This window comes from Hemitrygon akajei, chromosome 6, assembly GCF_048418815.1.
Source record: "Hemitrygon akajei chromosome 6, sHemAka1.3, whole genome shotgun sequence".
NCBI lineage: Eukaryota > Metazoa > Chordata > Chondrichthyes > Myliobatiformes > Dasyatidae > Hemitrygon > Hemitrygon akajei.
The window spans coordinates 135,126,135-135,148,376 of record NC_133129.1 but is presented as its reverse complement, the minus strand read 5'-3'; the positions used below and the strand labels follow the sequence as shown (position 1 = coordinate 135,148,376).

Genomic DNA, 22,242 nt, shown 5'->3' with positions numbered 1-22,242 from the left:
AAATGTTGGAATCCCAAAATAAAAGTTAAAATGGTCATATGGAACAGCTCTTCTTTAGAACTGCAATAAAATGTCAACATAGATTTTTTTATGCTCAATTTTCTGGAATGAGATCTGAGCCCAAAATATTTTATTTTAGAAGCAAGAATATTAAATATTAGTCATAGTTAAGATTATGATAATTCAGGTAGAAGTGGTTAGGCAATGGTCAGGATTAGATTTTAAAATATGCCACAATCATATGAAGAGATGAACAACAGAGGCTACTATCTGCACAATTTTAAATGCACTTGTAGAAATTACTTAAGTAGGAGATGGTACAATGATCTTGAATATATATGTTTGCAACACCTGCGGAAAATTCTCCCTGTCGTAATAACTAAATGAGCCAGGAGGTTGCTAGGAAGAGGATGATTCATCATTTGATCCTTGAAGTCAAGAAGCTGTAGAAAAGGAATAGAGATAAAGAAAGATTACTGATCGATCCTGATTCATGCTCCAGATAGTAAGAGATATAATTCACATTATTGCACTCCCTTTGCTGCCTTCAGACTGACTGTTAATCTGCACCTATAGTTCACAATTAGAACCACCTTGTCACAAACCTGCATATTAAGAGAACTATGAACAATCTTAGATGAAAGCTTCCTTACGGATCAATGATATTTTCACTCTAGATATCACTGTCAAATAAAACCATAACCCAAGAATATCAAAGGCTTCAAATAGCTTGATTGCTCAATATGTGTCAAATAGATTGAATAGCTTATTCGTGTCTGAGTCCAGATTTAAAATCGTAACAAGGGGATCCAGTATGATGCACACTTTCACTTTGCCAATGACAGCCAAAATTTACTTGCAATGTTAAATATGAACTAGCTTGGACCGATCTTATTACTAATAATCCTCCCTTATTATGTCATTGTTCTGGTGATAGTGAAATACACTACCACTACTCCAAAAGCTTCAAGTTCCTGGGTGTTAGAATTTCTAAGGATCTAACCTGGTCACAGCATATTGATGTAGTTAAAAAGAAGGCAAGACAGTGGCTGTACTTTATTATGAGTTTGAAGAGATTTGGCATGTTAACAAATACACTCAAAAACTCTATAGTTGTACTGTGGAGGGCATTCCAACATCACTGTCTGGTATGGAGGGGCTACTGCACAGGACTGAAAGAAGCTGCAGAGGGTTGTAAATCTAGTCAGCTCCATCTTAGGTACTAGCTTACAAAGTACCCAGGACATCTTCAAGGAGCAGTGTCTCAGAAAGGCAGTGTCCATTATTAAGGACCTCCAGCACCCAAGGAATGCCTTTTTCTCACTGTTACCATCAGGTAGGAGGTACAGAAGCCTTTGGACACACACTCAGTGATTCAGGAACAGCTTCTTCCTCTCTGCCATCCGATTCCTAAAAGGACATTGAATCTTTGGACACTACCTCACTTTTTTAAAAAATATACAGCATTTTTGTTTTTGCACAATTTTAATCTATTCAATAGTAGTTATGATTCAGCGCCTTCGGCATTGTCTTAAACCTGGCATTTACATGGGAGATGCTGGATAATATTTGCAGTGGCCAGAAAACTAAAGTTACCATGTGGTCTGAAAATGAAGCACATAGCAAAACTCCAGCTGCTTATTGTACCCTCAAAACTAGAAAGAGAAAATATTGAACTGTGGTCCTACAGCATATTACAAGGCGTCTTCACTCTAGATATCACCAACAATTAAAACCATTATTCTGTAGTGTCAAAAATTTCAGATAGCTTGATTCCTTGACAAGGTAATAAGTCAAGGTAATGTGAGTCTTCAGAGTCTTCAGTCTTCAGAAATAAAGTGTCATCAATGTCCCACATACATACCAGAGGAAATGTCAAGGAGGAAGGAAAAAATAAAACAGCTCTCATTCTCAAATAGGCTTCTCCAAGCACTATTGCAGTACCAGATAAAAGACAGATCTCATGAACACATTCTGCAAAGATATAAATAGACAAATATCTGTTGTGTACCTCTCCAATGCTGTTCTGCAGTAGTACGAGTGATGATTGGACAGTGTCACACAGAGATTCAAAAAGTGAATAATCCTTAGACTCCTTCATCTTTGCATCCTTCAGACAGAGCAGAAAGCAGATTTTAATTCCACCACACAGATCAGAAAGCTAATTGAAATTCTGCCTTTGGAATCGATTTTCAAAAAGTGGTTATAATTACCGGTAAAGCGAATCTTGATCCTAAAGCTAAAGCCCATTTATCAGGTTTTTTTTAAGGATAAGCCCACCCAAATGTTCTAATCTAATCTTTCTGTGTTTGCCTCTGCCTTACATCATTAGGGCATGTACAGTAAAAAAATGTATTTTTTTAAACTTGAGTAAAATCCATTACATACCAAAAGTAAAGGAACAGTAATTAAAACCATATCTCAAAGCTTGAGAAAAAATCTAGGGAGTGCAAAGATAATGCTTTCATTGGCCAGGATCTCCTTTTCTATTCCTTTTCCAAAGGAATTTCTACCCCTTTGTGTCCTCAAGATAGCATTATACTAAACAATGTTCAGTTGCTTTGAGTTAATATTAAAACAAGAAAAGCATGAAGAAATGGCATAGGGAATGTCCTTGAACCTCAGATTATTGCTTAGAAATCATATGGGAGACTAAACAGTTCTGATACAACAGTGAAACAAAATAATACTGAAACATTCAGCAAGTCTGTTACTTCAGTGAGAAGAGACCAAGGACTCTGTCAGAAATGGAAAAAGTGAGAAAATCATGTTTTAATTTGCAAAAAGGGTTAAACAGAGTGAATATCTGTCAGAGAGTTTTGTCAGGGTAGCAAATATTTTAGAAAATGGAGCCAGCTGGAGATAGGAATGAAAAAAAGAAACAAATTGAAACTGAAAGGGCAAAGACTTCTATCCTAATGAAGGGAAGAGAGAGCTAGATAGAGAGTGAGAAGGAGGGGGAGACAGAGGGGGTAGAGAGAGAGGGGGGAGAGGGGGAGAGAGGGGGAAGGGGGAGAGAGAGGGGAGGGGAGAGAGGGGATGGGGAGATAGGGGAGAGAGGGAACGGGAGAGGGGGACATAAGGGAGAGAGGGGAGAGTAGATTGACAGGAGAGAGGGGTGAGGGAGTTGAGAGGGATGAAAGGGGTAAGGGGGAGAAAGGCATGAGAGGGGAAAGGGGGAGAGGGAGGGGAGGAATGGAGAAGGGGAAAGAATATGACATCCTGATATTTGCAATGTATCCAGATAAAAGTTGAGGCGCAGTTCACTTAACGTAATTTTTATTATTATCCTCTTTACTTAAATTGGATATTAAGTGAAGGAACTGTATTTTAAAATAAAAGTATGACAGTGGAGCATCTATAAGTCTGAGAGTTATGTCGAAAGCACACTTATGGTGGTGGTCGGGTGGCAGTTAAAGGAGATGCAATCAGAGGTGACCAGAATAAGAATCAGAATCAGGTTAACTATCTCTTATATATGTCATGAAATACATTTTGTTGATTTGTTGTAGCAGTAGATTGCAAGACATAAAAATTACAGTCAGTTACAATAACAAATAAAAGATATTAAACATGCAGTGCAAAAACAGAGCAAACAGTGAAGCAGTGTTCATAGACTGTCCAGAAATCTGATGGCAGAGGGGAAGAATCTGCTCCTAAAATGTTGAATGTGTGTTTTCAGGCTTCTGTCCTTCCTCCAGATGGTAGAAATGAGAAGAGGGTGTGTTTTCTGGGTGGTGAGAGTCCTTAATGATGAATGTTGCCCCTTGAGGCATCGTGTTTGTAAGATGTCCTTGATGGTGGGCAGGCAAGTGCCCATGATGGAGCTGGCTAAGTTTATAGCCCTTGGCGGCTTTTTTTCAAACCTGTGCATTGGTGCCTTCATACCAGACAGTGATGGAACCAGTGAGAATTATACATCTGTAGAAACTTGCTAGAGTCTTATTGGTGGCAGACCAAATCTCCTCAAACTCCAAATGAGATGTAGCTGCTAGCATGCCTTCTTTGTAATTGTAGCTATATGTTTGACTTTCAGATCTTCAGAAATTGAAAACTAGGATCTTGAAGCTGCTCACCCAAACCACTGTTGACCCCTGATGAGGGCTGGTGTGTGTTCTCCCAATTTCACCTTCCTGAAGTCCACAGTCAATTCCTGGTCTTAATGATATTGAGTGCAAGATCGTTGCTATAACACCACTCAACCAGCTGATCTATCTCGCTCCTGTCACCACCTCCTCGTCACCATCTGAGATTCTGCCAACAACAGCTGAGTCATCAGTGAATTTATCAATGGCACTTGAACTGTGCTGAGTCGCACAGTCATTAAAGTAGAGAGCAGAGCAGTAGGCCAAGTATGCATCCTTGAGGTGTGCCTGTGTTGATTGTCAGCGAGGAGGAGATGTTATTTCCAATATAGACTGATTCCTGATGAGGATGCCAAGGATTCAGTTGCAGTGGGAGGTAAAGAGGCCCAGGTTTTGAAGCTCGTTGATTAGTACTGAAGGGATGATGGTGTTGAACATTGAACAATAAGCAATAAACAGCAGCCTGACATAAGTATTGCTATTGTTCAGGTAATCCAAGGTCAAGTGGAGAGCTAGTAAGATTGCATCTGCTGTAGCCCTATTATGGCGGTTAGCAAATTGCAGCAGGTCCACGTCCTTGCTGGGTCCAGGACAAGGGTGGACGGTAAGTTAAAAGCTGAAATGAAGGAAGTTTGATTTCAATACAAGACAGGCAAAGATGGAAAGGAAGCAGCTATGTAATCACATACATACTGTAAAGTTGTGGACAAGGTTTTAAATTAAATAGAATAAAATAATTCAAAGTAAATTTGTTATCAAAGTACATATTCAGGGATTCAGGTTCTTGTGGGGATACTCAATAAATCTACAGAATAATAACCATAACAGAATCAATGAAAGACCCAAGTAGGATGTTCAACCAGAGTGCAGAAGATAACAAACAGTGGTAGGGAATAGCGAGGGGAAAAATTGACAATGTGACAGGCTGGAGCAGAAACTGTAAAAAGAAATATGCAATCCCACAGTTACAAAAAACTGTTTTAAAAAATCAAAACCTGTAGCACTTGCTATCAGATAAATGAGTGAACAGCATAGCTAGAAACATATGAATATTACCGGTACCTAGTAGCTATGGAGACTGGCTGGAGAATGACCAGGACTAGGTGCTCAGTATTCCAGGTACAAAACGGAAAGGATGTGCAGTCTTCTAAGGCCCTCTGTTGGACAGGGTCAACCACGGACGTTGTGTTCTAGCTGTCAAGCCAGGGCAGTACGATATAGAGAGCAAGTTGTTGTTCATGCTGCAGGCTCCCACTCTCCACCCAGTTGATAAATCCAACCGAACAACAGAGATTGATATACGGTAGTTTGGCAACAGCAGCTTTGTAGAAATTTCAGTCAACGTTGAACTGAATGCAGGACTGCCTTAATTCCAGCTCTGGACTTTACTTCAGAGTTTACTCCCAAAGCCTTCCCCAAGAGTGGGTATAGCCGCAAGGCAACAGAGGATTGAGATCAGAGTTTTCCTTCTCCTAGATGAGCTGCCAATCACGGCTGATGAACCCCATCTGCCCGAAGCAACTGAGTTTAAGAAGCCAGTGACCTGCCTTTCCGCTAAGCCAGACATGAAGGCCAGGAGCTGGACTTGGTTGTCAGAGGCTATTTGAGACACACACCATTGGGAGCATTTACTAGGTAGTGGGAGCTTATCTCCACTAACCTCACCTCCCTATTATCCTCCCTCCCTGGCTTTGAAAGCCTTAGGATATGCAGGAGCCTTGCTAATATAGGGAGGGATCAGAATGGTGATATAGAATGGTGCACAGTAATATAAAACGCTTATCTGACATAAGAGGCTGGAGTACACGTTAAATGTCCAAAGTACTGATGGATTGAAAACTGGATGTTACATAGAAAACAGAAAGTTGTAGTAAATGGGTCTTTTTTAAGCTAGAGAGATATAACTAATGGAGTACTCTAGCCATAGGTCCTTAGCCCTCACTTATTTGCTATTTTACTTCAGCGACCTGGAGGGAACAAAGTCTAAAGTTGCTAATGACACAAAAATAGGTAGAAGGGGATGCCATGATGAGGACATTGTGATTTTGCAGTGGGATGTAGATAGATTGAATGATTGGGTAAAACCTGGAAAATGGAGTTTAATGTGGGAATGGTAAAGGTAAGAGGCTCTAAAGACAGATTATTATCGCAATAGAGACTACAGATGAATGGAATTCTGAGATATTTAGATGTTCTTGTGCGCGGGTCAAATAAAGGTTGGCAGACAGATTGAATGCCATTAAAGGGGCAAAAGGCATGTTTGCCTTTATTGCAAAAAAGTTGGAGTTTAAGAATAGGGAGGATTTTTTTGACAGGGTATTGGTGATGCCACACCTGGAATGTAGTTTTGAACCCCTTACCTAAAAAAAGGTTATAGTAGCATTGGAGTAAGATGGATATTAGCTTCCTGGGACGGGGTCTCTTGTATTTGGTTTTGCCAAGCTTAGCTTTTTAAACATAGCAGCTGCTACTTGTTAAGTTCAAACAGTTGTAAGTTAAACTTACAACTAAATTCTTTGTTTAGCTTCTAGTCAGTAACAAGAGCCAGTCTTCAGTTCTTAATGTAAATGGAAAGCTTGAAATTTGAAAGCACAGCTTTACAAATGAGTACTGTACAAAAAAACAGACCTGCTGGCTTATAACACATATCTTACTGCTGAAGAGGTGCAGTATAAAACAATGGGTTATTTAATTTGGCTTGTTTCAAAACAGACAACATGGGCTAAGTTGTTTAGTTCAAGGAAGCCTACAGACAAGATGGAGTCAATCACTTAGCATATCAATAACTGATCTATTAACAAGTTGGAAGATTTGTATACTCAGGGAAGTTAGCTTCATAGCATAAATTGTCAGTACCTTGGACCTGCATCTCCAAGAAGCTTTTAGACTATTTGAGAAAGGGTATCTAACAAAATATTATATACGTGTGAAATCAAGTGGCAAACAAATGTTGACAGCAGTTCAGGCTTAGTAGAAATGCAGTAGGAACATCAAGAAGCTTGAAGAAACACAGGGTAGGGTCCTTTCCTCTACCTTCGATTTCTGTGAAGGACGACTGGTTCAATTGCATCACTGTTATGTCTTTTTAGCTTATAGGAAATGTACCTGTGTTTTGGAAATCCTTTGTGTTAGAAATAATTTGACATCTGGAAGTTTTTTTGTAAGATAGGCATTCTCTGTGAGTCTTAAATGTGTTTTAAGAACGTGTGGATTTAAGCGTGTATCACTGAAAATAAATAAACTGTGTTTTAAAATACTTAGCTGTAAGTATCTTCTTCTTGGCAGGGAGGGGGCCCTACTGCTTGAACAGTGGGTATTGGCAGCTAATCTTGCCATGGAGAATAAGCAAGGAAGTAAATTAGTCTTTGAAGATTGGGTAGTTACAGTATAATCTCCCCTTAGTGAGGATACTCATGGCTATTGAGGTCCGATCGGACTTAAAGTCTTTGTTTGAGTTTAGAACTCCGTGGTCAGCAAACCCAATAGCTTGCCAGGAGGCAGTCTAAAAGTGATTCACCAGAATTAACTTCTGGGACAAGAGCATTATCATATCAAGACAGGCCACTGAGTCTGAGTTTGCCTTCCTTGGAATGTAAAAGGGAGGTGACCTTACTCAAGATTCAACATCCTGACAGAGTAAATGCTGAGATGTTTCCACTTTTGGGGGAGTCATGAATAAGGGAAGCTGGCTGCAAAATAAAGGCCAGGCTTTTAAACTGAGGTGTAAGGAATTGTTTTTCCCTCTCAGGATGTAGTGTATCTTTGCAATTCTCTGCCCCTGAGGGTGGTGGAGCTGAGGTCAATAGGTATATTAAAGAGATAAATAAATATTTCAAAGATTGAAGGATAGTGGATTATGGGGAACTGGCTTAGACAAGGAATTGGAGCTAGCCTTGATCAACCATAATCATACTGGAATGCAGGGCAGGCAAGAGAGTCTGAGAGGTCCAATCTTCCTCCACTTCTCTGTTTTTGTTTTTGTCTGCATGTGACCAGTGGGAAGCATTCAATTATGAAATGATCTGGGTTCAAAGCCAATACATTTTCTGAGGGGAAAAGGAAAGGCCAATATCTCCAACAGACCTGGTTAGCAAGCAATTGGATTATTAATTGGATTTGATTTGAAGTCTGGAAGTTGAAGCCCAGTGGCCAAAGCCTGGAGACCAGAGACTGGAGGCCCAGAGGCTTGGGGTTGGAGGACTGTCTGTGTGAGGGGGTGGTTGGGAGAGAGGGAGGAAAAGGCCTTGTTTTGCAGTCATTGTTTTTTTGCTTGTTGTGTTCTTTGTTGTTCTACCTAACATTGTGGGTACGCTCGGAATGTGTGGTGACACTTGTGTGCTGTCCCTAGCAAACCCACGGGAGTGTGGGTTGCTAACACAAATGAAACATTTCACTGTATATTTTGCTGGAAATTTGATAAATAAAGCTGATTATGAATCCAAGAAGAAATAGGAATCTTAATATCTTAAAATAGTAATTAAAAGAATGAAGATGAGACATTAAATGGCATAAATTAAGGGAAAGCGAAAAGCATTTTATAATTATATCAGGAGTAAGTGGGCAAGCAGGGAATGTATGCATCCCAAATTTACAAACTGTCTGGGCAACCAAGAACTTGGTTGAGGTCTTAAACAAATACTTCTTTCTCATCTATATTTACTGTGGAGAAGTGCTTTGTGGTTGAAGAATTCAGTAAAAGTTGATTTCTGAAACAAATTGACATTGAAAATAAGGAAGTATGAACTGTTCAGCAGGTTTAAAGTTGGATAAATCTCCAGAACCTAATGAGAATTCTCCCAGGCTGCTTTGGGTGGCAATGAAGGAAATTGTTGAGGCTCTGACAGAAATTTGCAAATTTGCTCTATTCACAGAAGAGTTGCCAGATAATTGATAGTAACAGAAGATGGTGAATTTTATTCAAGCAGGGTAGCAAAGATAAGCCAGTTAATTAGAGATTGGTGAGTATAACATCAGTGGTTGGGAAATTATTGGAAAAACTGGATTAATCTACACTCAGAGAGTCAGACAATAATTGAAGATAATCAGCAGGGGTATATTAAAGGGAGATCTTGAAGGTACTGTAGTTGATATAGTGTGAATGGACTCCAGTGAGGCCTTTGACAAGGAACTATGTGGTACTCCACTGCCATCCAAGACAATTTGGTAAATGGGATCCTAAACTTTGACAAGTTTCTGCAAATGGTGTTGCTAAACAAACTTAGAGCCCAATTTAATGCAGCAAAGATACCAGCATGCTTAGAAGATTGGCTGACTGACAGGAGACAAAGAGTGGAAATAAGGACTACCTTTTCTGGTTGGCTGCCAGTGACTAAAGGTGCTCCATAGGGGTCGATGTTGGGACCGCTTCTTTTCATGTTATATGTCAATGATATGGATGATGGAATTAATGATATGGTGTTTCCATACCAGGCTGTGATGCAGCTGGTCATTACATTCTCCATCACATATCTATAAAGTTTGTCAAAGTTTTAGGCTGCGAATGATACAAAGATAACTGGAGGGGCAGATATTGTTAAGGAAGCAGGGAGTCTGCAGAAGGACTTAGACAGATTAGGAGAATGGACAAAGAAGTGACAGATGGAATGCAGTGTAGGGAGTGTATGGTCATGCCCTTTGGTAGAAAGAATAAAACTGTACACCAAGGGTTCCTAACCTGGGGTCCACAGACTCCTTACTTAATGGTATTGGTCCATGACATAACAAAGATTGGAAACCATTTGTTACAGACTATTGTTGTAGACTATTTTCTAAACGGTGAGAAAATTCAGAAATCAGAACTTGGGAGCCCTCATGCAGGAATCCCTAATGGTTAGCTTACAGGCTGTGTCGGTGGTCAGGAAGGCAAAAACAAGGTTAGCATTTCATTGTGAGAGAATTAGAATATAAAAGCAAGGATATATTATGCTGAGGCTTTATAAGCATTGGTCAGACCACACCTGGAATATTGTGAGCAGTTTTGGGTCTGCCATATAAGAAAAGACGTGCTGGGACTGGAGATGGCCCAGAAGAGGTTCACGAGAATGATTCCAGGAATGAAAGCGATAACATATGAGGAGTGTTTGATGGCTCTGGAGCCTAGATAGAGTGGATGTGAGATGATGTTTACTACAGTGCAAGAGTCTAGGACCAGAGGGCACCGCCTTCGAATAAAGGGCCTTCCCTTTTGAACAGAGATGAGAAGGAATTTCTTTAGCCAGAGGGTGGTGAATCTATGGAATTCATTGCCACAGACAGCTATGGAGAACTAGCCATTGGATATATCTAAAGTGGTGGTTGATAGGTTCTTGATTAGTAAGGGTGGCAAAGGCTATGGTATCAAAGACAAGAGAATGGGATTGAGAGAAATAATAAATTAGGCATGAATAACGGAGCAGACTTGGCCTATCTCTGACTTACGGTCTAAACTGACTTGATGATAACAGATAGAGGGTGATGTTTAATCTGCTTTTGCAATTGGAAGTCTGTGACCATGGTCTACTGCAGGGGACAGTATTGGCACCTCACTCTTTGTTACATACATGAATGATCTCAATGGGAATGGAGGAGTTATAACAAATTGGTGGTGCTATGATTATGAGGAGTGCAATCTTGAGCATATGTGATATTGTCAATTTAATGTTGAAAAATGTGAGGTGATGTATTTTGGGAACACTAATTAGGTTATATTATACAATAAGACTTTAAAAAGTGTAGTTCCATCTGCTCAATGAAGATTTGAGCATAGCTTGGGCCTAAGTAAGTTGTCACAGCTGAACATTTAATATTGAGAAAATGGTGGAATTGAAGGAAAATTTGCTCCATTCAAGTTCAGTCAGATCAAGAGGAGGACAGAAGGAGGCTGATTCATTCATAGTTCAAGGAAGAAATGAAAGAGCATCAAACTATTCTGGTGTGGGATGGATATAAAGAAGGATATAATATTTTTGGTAAAGATGGGCTGGATAGGAAAACAAAACTGTCAATATGGTTGAGGGCATTAGAAGTATTACAAATGTAAATGTGAAGAAATTGAGGGGCAAGATCAGGATAAAGCAATGTATCTATCCTTCTCATGGATCTTAGGAGAGGTAAAAGTGAACTGTGTGAAATTGATGGACAATAAGGCTAAAGGCAGTGGAGGAAAAATCTCTTGATGAAATAAGAACAACAGTGGCCTGAAGACAATATTGGCTTCTGAAGGGATCAGATCTAATTATCAACAACGGCATCATCGCCCTTTTTCAGCAGGCTTGATGATAATGTCACAGGATTAGTCTTTATGGAGAGGACAAGGGGAGACTTGTATGAGTAAGGTAAATTTGAAAATTAAGGAGGTCCATATTACATTGAAAGCTATCCAGAGAGCATAAGAGGTCAGAAGGAAGAGTATAATTGGACAGTGGTCTCAAGAATGGGGTCAACAATCTGGTGTGATGACCCTTTCCAAAGAAATGAATACTGTGGCAAAGGGAGTATAAGACTGAAAAGTATGGTGACATAGCTATTATTGCCACAGGCCTACAGCTCCAGAGATCTGGGTTCAATCCTGAGTTTGAATGGTGTCTGAATATTGCGCATCCTGCAACTGCATGGATTCTCCCCTGATTACTCCACTTTCCTCCTGCATTCCATAGATGTGATGGCAGTTTATTTGTGTGGGTAAGTAGCAAAAGAAAGTAAGGGGACATTGAGAGAGAATAATATGTAGGGGTACATGGTAATTACCAAAGTGGGATAGTATTACAGTGCCAACAGCTGCATGGTGGGCTGAAGAGCTATCTGTCCTGTCATAACAAACTAAGAGTTCATGTCAAGCTTGAAATTAGGATGGGGACTGTGGGGATGAAGAGGAAGCCTCTGCTGAGAAGTGATCACTTGAAATTAGGGAGGGGAAGCTGAGTTGGGAGACTGAAAATGCAGCAGAATGCAACTGGGGAGCAAGGTGGGTTTCAGAAAAAGTGTGGGGTAGAAGAACCTGGAGGAATATTTTCAGAATTCAAAAGCTGTTGAGGGTTTTGATTTGTGAAAGAAAAGAAAAATGTATTTTGTTGAAACAACAAATGCAGCAAAGGATAAAGTGCAACTGCAGATTAGGACAGCTTTGAGACAGAGTAAGTTGGTGCTGTTGTAAAACCCAACAGCTGACCATTGACTACAGGGGGAGGATACCGGAGATCCATGAGCCAGACCTCATCAGGGGGATTAGAGGTGGAGAGGGTCAGTAACTTTAAATCCCTTGGTGTTTTATATTTCAGAGGATCTGTCCTGGATCCAGCATGCAAGCCCCATTACAAAGAAGGCAAAGCAGCACCTCCACTTTCTTATAAGTTTGTGAAGACTCAGCATGTCACCTACACCTTGGACAAATATCTGTAGATGTATGGTGGACAGTACACATAACTGGTTGCTTCACAGCCTGGTATGGAAACTCCATTTCCATTGAACATAAAAGCCTGAAATAGTAGTGGATATATCCCAGTCTATCACAGGTAAAGCCCTCCAAAACCATTGAGCAAATCTACAAGGAGCATTGTCGCAGGAAAGCAGCATCTACCATTATGGAGCGCCACCATCCAGGCCATGTTCTCATCTCACTGCTGTTATCAGGAAAGAAGTACAGGAGCCTTAGGTCCAATACCAGGAACAGTTATTAGGCCACCAGGCTCCTGAACCAGAGTGGATAACTTCACTCAACCCAATATTGAACTGATTCCACAACCTATGGACTCACTTTCATGCATTCTACAATTCTCGTTCTCAATATTAACTTATTTATATATTTATTATTATTTTGTTTTTGTGTTTGCAAAATTTGTTGGCTTTTATTTTGTCCATTCGTTGTCTATCTTTGTATGTATCTTTTCATTGATTCTATTGGGTTTCTTTGTATTTACTGTGAATGCCCACAAGAAAATGAATCTTAGGGATGTATATAGTGACATATATGTACTTTAATAATAAATATATTTTAACTTGCAATTATAGAGAAAGGTTATGTGCATGACATTAATAAGAAAGTGCAAAAAGAGCAGTGATTAGTGAAACACCGGATAGTTTGCATGTACTTCTGATCGTAAGTGGATTCAAGCTGAGAAGGTAGAATTTTTGTAGAAGCTGGAGAGTTTTTGTTCAGGAACAAGATGAGGCTGTGAAAGTAAGTCTTACTCAACCCAGTGTTACTCAACACAGTCTTACTCAATTCGGCCTTAATCAGTCCAGATTTACTCAATCCACAACTGGGAATGGTTTCCAGGTAAAATTCCTGCCAACTTCCAGATCTTTTGCTCAACAAACGGAGAGATGCTGAAGCTGCATGAAGTGGGTTGTCTGTGGGCAGTCAGCTGCATTCTGATGCTGGACGCCTCATAGAGTTCAGTGAGAGGAGAGGGATGGATTGCTTATATAAATTATTATATGTGTTTTAAAATGATCAAAAGCATTTGGAAGTTGTTTTATAGTATGATTTAGTTCTATGTGTCTTGTGATTTTTAAGTTTATTTCATTCTTTTCTTTGGGATGGTTTGAATTATCCTGCAAGTCTCAGATTTATTCACAGTATTTTATGCTTAGAAAATTTCAACATTCTCAGCCTGACATAGTTGCTTCTTTCAAAGTGAGGAAGGCACTTGCTTGGGCCACCTCACACAACCTCATTATGGCATGAAAAGCCTTATCATTTTCACCATTATACCTTCATCCCTTTTCTCCCTGGAAGCCCAAGAAATTATTAGAAATCAATAACAAAGCACTAACCACATAATCCAAATGAATGACAGATCAAGTGTGGCTTAAACCTACGTCCTAATTGTTTTTAATGCACCAGGTTGGTGAAAACAGTTTGATGAGAAAAGTCTATCAGCAGCTTTACAATACCTCTTCAGTGAGCTCTTCTGTTCCTTTGTTTTCCTGCTCTTCTCCAGTTCTGGACAACAGATTTGAGGAAACAACATTAGCTGCAACATTAGAAGGAAAATTATCATTACAAACATTCATACTGCTGCCATGTCAGATGGATGAGGTCTCCTAATCTAAAAAGAGAAAGAGAATAAATCCTTGTAAGGTAAAATCATAAAATGCTGAGTACTAATCCACCAGCTGTGGATTTCATTAAAATATAAGTCAGAAAACTATAACTAACTTCAAACGGAAGTACTCTCAAGTCCTCTCTCCCCCACCTTGGGCAATCAGTTCAATCAGTCTTATTGCCAGTTTGATAAGGGCAATCTCTTCTCACCACTTCTAATCTTGATATGCTGAGCCCCTACAGCTCTCCCTTTTCCTATCACTCCATCATCATCCCCCTTTCACGCCAACCCCACCCCCTTGCCCCCTCCCTCCCTCTGACCCTATCCCTTCTGTGAAGCAAGAAGAAGTTTGCTAACTATTTGGAACACAGAAAATGAGGAAAGCTGCAGGCCCTGATGGTGTCTCACCTGCTCTAAGGCACTGTGTGGATCAGCCAGCACCTGTCTTCACCGAGATATTTAACATCTCCCTGTAATTATGCATAGCTCCAGACTGCTTTAAAGTTGCTACAATCATTTCAGGTCTCAGGAAAGACAAGACCACTGGACTTAATGATTAGAGGCCAATCGCTCTGACTTCAGTGGTTATGAAAATGTTTGAACATCTGATGTTGGACAGTGGAAATGAAGATAGACTCCCACTGACAACCTCCTACCTCCAGTTCCCTTGGAAATTAATGGCCAAGCCATGTCCATTCAAATTCCTGGGGACTACCATTACCAATACATTGAAGTGGGACATGCACATTACATTTATCACAGCAGAGACTGTTCTTCTGATGCCAGCTCAGGAAACTTAACATCTTTGGGTGTATCCTGGTGAATTTTTAATCAGCCATCATTGGCAGTGTTGTGAGCACTTCTATCACCATTTTGTTTCTCACTGCCTCCTCCCTCTCTGGCTCCAGGTTGCAGCGAGTGGTCCACTCAGCAGAGAAGACCATTGGCTGTCAGCTACCTACATTACGGGTGGCACGGTAGTGTAGTGGTTAGCACAAAGCTTCACAGTACCAGTGACCTGGGTTCAATGCCCGCCGCTGCCTGTAAGGAGTTTGTACGTTCTCCCTGTGACCATGTGGGTTTCCTCCAGGTGCTGCAGTTTCCTCTCATAGTCCAAAGACATAGCCATTAGTACATAAATTGGTCACTGTAAGTTGTCCCGTGAGTAGGCTAGGATTAAATTGAGGATTGCTGGATGGAGTAGCTCAAACGGCCGGAAGGACCTTATTCCACACTGTATCTCAATAAATAAATAGTAAGTAAACAAATAAATTCAAAGACCTGTTCATTACCAGACCAAAGAGATGAAAAAATTACTTCTGACTCCACCCATCCTAACAGTCACCTATTCACCACATTGCCAGTAGGGAGATGCTACTAGTCCATTATTGAAGCTTCTTTCCTGTAGCTAACCAACTTCTCAACAAAACTCACTCAGGTGTAATACACTAACTGTAGCACAACATCCGTTAAATGGTCATTCCTCCTGTCCTTGTTCTGTTGATAATTATTTAGTCTGTTTATATGTTCATATTTATTTTAGTTTGATTGTTGACATTTGCACATGACCATTCTGCTCTTTGTTGATTGCTCCTGGCTGTTGGCATTATTGTCTTGTAAACTGTTGGTTACTATTGTGTTGTCTGTTGTGATATTGTCCTGTGTTTTATGCTTGGCACCAAACTACAATCAGTTCTGATATGATTCACATACTAGCAATAAAGTGATTCTAATTCTGAAATCCAATGCAGATTGGAATCATGATTGACATGGATGAAGTGGGCTCAATTGACATCTTTCTGTGCTGTACGTTTCTGTCATTCTATAAATTATACCTGAACCATTTTTTTCATTAGCTCCACTGACCTGCACTTGAAAGTTCGTCAATAGGGTTTACATTCTTGATTTGCAACAGTTTTAGTCCGTCCCCTCTCAAATGTATAGGTCATATTCACAGCAAGCACCTTCTGGTACCTCAATCACTTCAACCAAGTGATGATTCTTCATTCACAAGTTGAAAAAATATATATCACACTACCCAGGGTAATATAAACAATATTTTAGGAATAAGTTTAAGGAATAAGTTGTGTGAAAACCTCATGACAAGAGAGGTTAGTATCAGCATACAAGCAATTCTAAATGCTTTAGTCTTTAAGTACGGAGACTTGTACAAAAAAACAAACACCTTAAAGCTATACTAATTTGCATTTTTAGGATAAATCTTGCCTTAAAGTGGTTTCCCATAAACTGAATCATTGCTTGTCGGGAAGTCAGTCCAAAATCTCCAGGCACAAATCCCGAAAGCACAGCTGATACATATCCTGGGTTAGCTGTGCACCACTCATCTGAATAGGAGACGTTTTTACACAATAACAATTCTAGAAGGTACAAGCTGACACTTTTGTTTATTGGGCAGAAAAATCCCACAGAGCAAACCCAGCAGCAGTTTGGCGAACATCCCCAGAAACAATATTTATGTCAACTCACAGTTTCTGCCAGATGCTTTTATCATTGCTCATTACACTTGCAGAAGTATCCCTATGCATTCCTTCAACATATTTATGCTATGTACCCTAGTGCAAGAAACTGAAATATCTCCTGAATTGAGCAGTTTGCACCACACAATGAAATGGGGATACTTAAAGCATGAAACTTCATCATTCCGCTTTGGACTGAGTTAGGGGATGGACTCATATCGACACACACCAGAGAATTGCTGTTTTCCTCAAAATTGTCCTTGTGTTTCCCTTAATCCACAACGGTCTTTTATAAAACTGGTCTGTATATTTGAATTAATTGAGATAATAAGATACATTATTCTAAATGTTTTCTTCTGTCTTGCAAGTTTCAATGTTTAAAAATTTTAATTTTACATTTTAATGGAATGATTATTTTTAATTGCTCCTCATTATTTTTGAATATTTGTAAAGATCAGCAATATCGTCATAGTTTTGACAGCCAGTTCAGCCAGGTGACATGGTTTGGTTGGCTGACAAAGAGTCTTACTGATTACAGGTCAGCTATGGGGACCTGACTGGCTTGCTGGAGTTGGTTATTGTAGTGAAAGTCACAAATGATAATCATGCTGGAACCTCAGATGTCCAGGAGATGTTGTAGGTTTATGTGGGCATAGGAGTGACGAATGTAGGTGGGCCAGGCAGAACCATGCAGTAGGTTGTAGCTTGTGCAGTGCCAAACTGGACTCAAGGGCATTGAAGAGACAGCAACCTGTGGCCAAGTCATTATGGTACATGACTTTAAAGAGGTAGTAAATGGAGGCATTCTCACTTGCTACTTTTGTCCTTTTACATGGTTGCAGGCTGGGAGGCATTATTGAAAATGTTTCGGGAAGCTGCTGCAATGTATACCGTCAATGTCACATGCTGTAATCATGCTAGTGTTGGAGAGGGTGAATTAAATTCAGAATCAGGTTTAATATCACTGGCATATGTCATGAAATTTGTTGCTTTGCAGGAGCAGTATAATGCAATATAATAATAAAAATATAAATTACAATATGAAATATATATTTTAAAAATTAAATACATATTCCAAAAAGAGAGGAAAACATACTGAGGGTTCATTGTCCATCAGTGTGTGCCTTTACTTTCCTGTACCTCCTCTTTGCTGGTAGCAATGAGAAAGGGGCATGTCCTGGCTGATGAGGGTCATTACTGATGAATGCTGCCTTTTTGAAGCATTGCTCAATGCCGGAGAGGCTAGTACCCACAATGGAGCTGGCAGGGTTTACAACTTTCTGCAGCTTCTTCCAATCCTGTGCAGTGGCCCCTCCATACCAGACAATGATGCAACCGGTTGGAAGGTTCCCCATGGTACATCTGTAGAAGTGCCAAAAGGCTAAAGATGAAGATCTGGGAAGGGGAAATAAGCTAAATATCTAAAAGTCTTGACCGATATGAACATGATGGCAAATAGCTTCCTTATGTCCCTAAATTTCTGCGAGATTGTTGGACATTACTGGAGCTGAACTTATCCAGACAATTGGAGAGTATTCCCATTATATTCACAGTGACTTTTGATTTGAGCCACTCAATAGATTCATTGCCTCTAACTTGCTCTTGTAACCCCAGGATTATGTGGGAATTCAGCTAAATTTCTGGCTAACTGTGATCTCCAAGATGTTGATGATAGAGAATTCAGTAACAATAATGTAATGATCATCAAGTAAACATGGTTAGATTCTCCCCGTAGGGGGATAATCATTGCCTGACACTTACAAGTGTTAATTGCCACATGCCTGAATACTGTCCAGATCTTAAACGCAAAAAAAAAAACCTGCCAATGCTGGAAATCTAGAGCAACACACGCAAAATGATGAAGGTACTCAGTAAGTCAGGCAGCATCTATGGAGGAAAATAAACAGCGGACATTAGTGACCAAGACACTTCATCAGGAGTTGGTAACGTTTATTGTTTATTCCCCTCCATAGGTGTGGCCTGACGTGCTGAGTTCCTCCAGCACTTTGTGACTGCCCAGATCTTGTTTCACGTAGACACTCCTCACTAGTTGAGGAGTTGTGAATGGATTTGCAAATTGACCACACATCTGTGTACGTTCCAGCAACTGGCTCAGTGGGGCTTGGGTGCATTGCTGAGAGAGGGGTAAGAGGCATGGAAAGATAATAATGCAGCCATAAATAGTTGGGACTAGGACACTAGTTAGATGAACCCGTGAGCAGGAGTGATTGACCTTGAACAAACACAGCCATTTTGCCTTGTGGTTAGATGAAGGGTCTATGACTTGAAACGTGAGTCTGTTTGTCTTCCCACAGATTTGGCTGGCCTGCTGAGTATTTCAGGTACCTTCTGTTAATATTTATGCTAGAGATGTAACTTTCTCTGAAACAGGTCTTTGGCTTGAGAATTGGAACACTGTCTTAAATCATTGCTTCTGCTGTATCCAGTTCTCTCAGCCATTTCTTGGCATCACATGAAGTGAATCAAATTAGCAGGTGCAAGGCAGTAAGAGATTGAGACAAACTGGATCCATTCTCTGAGCCCTGTGGTTGAAACTGTTACAGCCTTTTCTCGTTTACTGATATACTGAGCTTTAACGTTGTTAAGGATTCTTAAACTGCTGCAAGGGGTGAACACAATCCCACCTTATCATTTGACTGGGAGTTCCAGAACTTTGACCCAGTGAGAACAAACCAGCAGTAGTATTGTTCCAATTCAGGATATGGTGAGAGTGGAGGGGAATTTTGCAACTGGCCATCTTCCTAAGTATAGTACCCGTTAACCCTGCCCATCAACAGAATGGAAATTAATATTTGGGCAAAGTTTCGCTTAAATGGTCTAGTGAACCTTGTCAATGGTACACTCTGCACCCATATACAACTGTTGAATGTCTGAAATGGTAGATTAGTGTCAATCAGTCCAATCAAAGTTGTACTGTATGAACATTTTTTTGGCAGAATTGGAAAAGCAGTCATCTAAAACTTTACCTCCAAAAGATTTTAGGTGTTCTTCAATCGGAGAAGTTAACTTTGTTTCACCTTCCACCGATACCTAACCTGCTGAGTTTTTCTAGCAATTTCTGTTGTTATTTCACTTTCCATGGAAAATGCTAATTCCATAGAAATGCTTATTTCTACAGACGTACCATGGAGAACACTCTGATTGGTTGTATCACTGCCTGTATGGAGGCCACAAAGCACAAGATCGAAAACAACTGCAGGGCATTGGAGACTCAGCCAGCTCCATGGCAGGGCACAGGCCTCCCCACCAATAATAAGATCTTCAAAAGGTAGCGCCTCAAGATGGGAGCATCATGCCATCTTGTCATTCCTACCATGGGAAAGGAGGTCCAGGAGCTACACACAACATTCTTCTCCTCTGCCATCAGATATTTGAACACTACTGCATTATTCCACATTTGCACTATTTTTAAATTTTTTTTCTGTAACTTTTGGTAATTTTTTTAGGTCTTGCACTGTACTGCTCCCACAAAACACAGATGTCACAACATATGTCTGTGATAATAAACCTGATTCTGACTCTAATAACAGGTAATTGAGCAATGGTAATTTTTTTTAGAAGTCAAGGGTAAGTTATTCCACTTTCTCTTACTGGACCAATTAGTAAATCGGAGAAAATCGCACTCATCACATATCAAGCCAAGTGTTAGGTCTTGCTTGGCACGGGTATAACTGCGGAGTTCAGAATGAGATTAAACGCTGTGCAATAGTTGTTTGTGTAACCATACGCGAAAGGACTTCGGGAGACTTTCCTTATGCAAAGTCTTCGGGAGAACCTGGACTTCATAACCACGAGAAAACGTTTTGGAGAAAGGAAGAAGTTAGGAGCTGGAGAGAGTGCAGAGAAAAATAATACGGCCCCGTTTTAGTACTGTTCCATTCAGTCCGACGCTTAAAACAACAACAAAAAAAATCAAAACAACAAGTTAGTGATTCTGAAACATAGCAACTATCCCCCTCCGAAAAAATACCCCTCTTCTTCCTCAGTATAAACATTTGACAATTTAATAACTGTCAAGCGATTCTGAGAAATGATCTATTGCTCGGATCATCGTGATTGTGGGCTGGCTCACTGAGGGCCTTTTCTAATTCCCTTTCCTTTGACATTCCGCCCTTACCTGCAGGGGTATCCATGACCGCCGGCCGCGCTCCGCGGTGCGCGTTCTGGTTGCCCGGAGACCGGCCGCTGGCGGCCCTCCGGCCAGCAGGCGGCGCAGCCTCACGGTTTGACTCTACCACCTGTGGTTGATGCAGCGGCTCGTTCCCCGAGACTCGGAGCCTCCTGCTGGGTTTTTCGGGGGTTAGCACTTTTGTTAAATTCAGTAAACTGTGCAGCGATTGTAAATACATTGGACTAAAAGGACAGGTCATCTTCCGTTTGGCTACATCCCTCAATTCGTCAAGCAATAGAAAGTATGCTTTTTGAATCCATGATGTATGTTTTTAACTTGATAATACTGCAAGTACAAATTGTTATAGGTTTAAAATGCCTTTCCAAATGTTTAAGATTTTTGAGAATGCATTTCATTAGTTTTCACTATTAAAAAACTGGATATCACATCCGTAATTATCACAAAGATAATCATTAAAGGAGAGCCTTGTATGTTGCAATTCGTTTGCCATTATCTTCAACAATGCCATTGCATTTGTTAAAGACTTTTAATGGGAATATTTAATCTTTTTCCCTTAAAGTAATAACTGATTTGACAGAATATTATTTAAATCTCAGATTTTCTGGTCTATAAAATCTCTCCTCACTAGAGCCCTCCTGATGCATTCATTAGTGGGATGTAGGAAATTGGGTCTAGCTGGATTAGCACCACAGTCAAAATGGGCTTGTTGGCTCAAGGGGGTCAACATCTATGCTACATCATTCCATAACTCTGTGGCTCCTTAATGTCCCCAAATATACCTCGTAATTATCTAGCTTCATGATTTGTCCACTTACAAAAGATGACACCCGTCTCACTTAACAGCAACAACTTTCTCCACTTGTGATACTTTAGTGTTCGGAAAATGATTTTGCTCTTCAAGATTGCTTTTGCGGATATAACCTAAATGGATTTAATCTTTATTTCTTTAATAATATAATGGTGGAATTGCCGACTCTTGAACTTTACAAGCTCTCTCATTAGGCAATATATGTATTGTTTATTCCAGTTCCTAATAAATAATTCTCTTGATATTTTATAAGAGATCTCATCTGTATATCCCTGCTCTTACCTTTAATGGGTCCATTTTAGATCCTACTTTAGATTTGTCTTAATTTTACAATCAGAAATACAGTTTCTGTGTTTCTTCAATATCTATTCCAAAGTTACCTTCAGTGTTGTTATTCCTTGAAACGTTCCCAAGCTGGCAGTGTATTATTTAAACGTATACTTTAATTATATTAAAATGAACATGTTTGTGCTATTTCCTATGTAACTAATTTGTAGACTTTCCCAATAGGAATTCCTTATCCCCATTGCTCTTTTAAGTAACACAATCACTGTGATTATATGTTACTGAGTGTTGTAAATCCAAGTTTAGTTTCATGTGCTACAACTTCAACTTCATGACAACTACTTGAAAGTACAATTTAAACGGAAAATCTAGGTCTCTAATGTGGTTTCTCCATTTTCAAAAATTGTCT

The 22,242-nt window shown here is 40.0% G+C and overlaps 1 protein-coding gene across 3 annotated transcripts in view; it reads right to left on the bottom strand.

Annotated features, from left to right (window-relative positions):
* The window catches only part of LOC140729510 (uncharacterized), a 57,671-nt gene extending 36,887 nt beyond the window's left edge, over window positions 1-20,784 (bottom strand). For 2 of the 3 annotated variants that reach the window (XM_073049307.1, XM_073049308.1), the window contains exons 1-4: window positions 20,726-20,784; window positions 13,959-14,038; window positions 2,012-2,110; window positions 304-443 (exon numbers count right to left, since the gene is read on the bottom strand). In XM_073049307.1, the coding sequence (XP_072905408.1) occupies window positions 304-443; window positions 2,012-2,110; window positions 13,959-14,038; window positions 20,726-20,741 (335 nt within the window). In that variant the 5' untranslated portion in view covers window positions 20,742-20,784. The remainder of the gene's footprint in view (window positions 1-303; window positions 444-2,011; window positions 2,111-13,958; window positions 14,039-20,725) is intronic. The other variant, XM_073049309.1, reaches the window with a different exon arrangement.
* Between the last annotated feature and the right edge of the window lie 1,458 nt (window positions 20,785-22,242).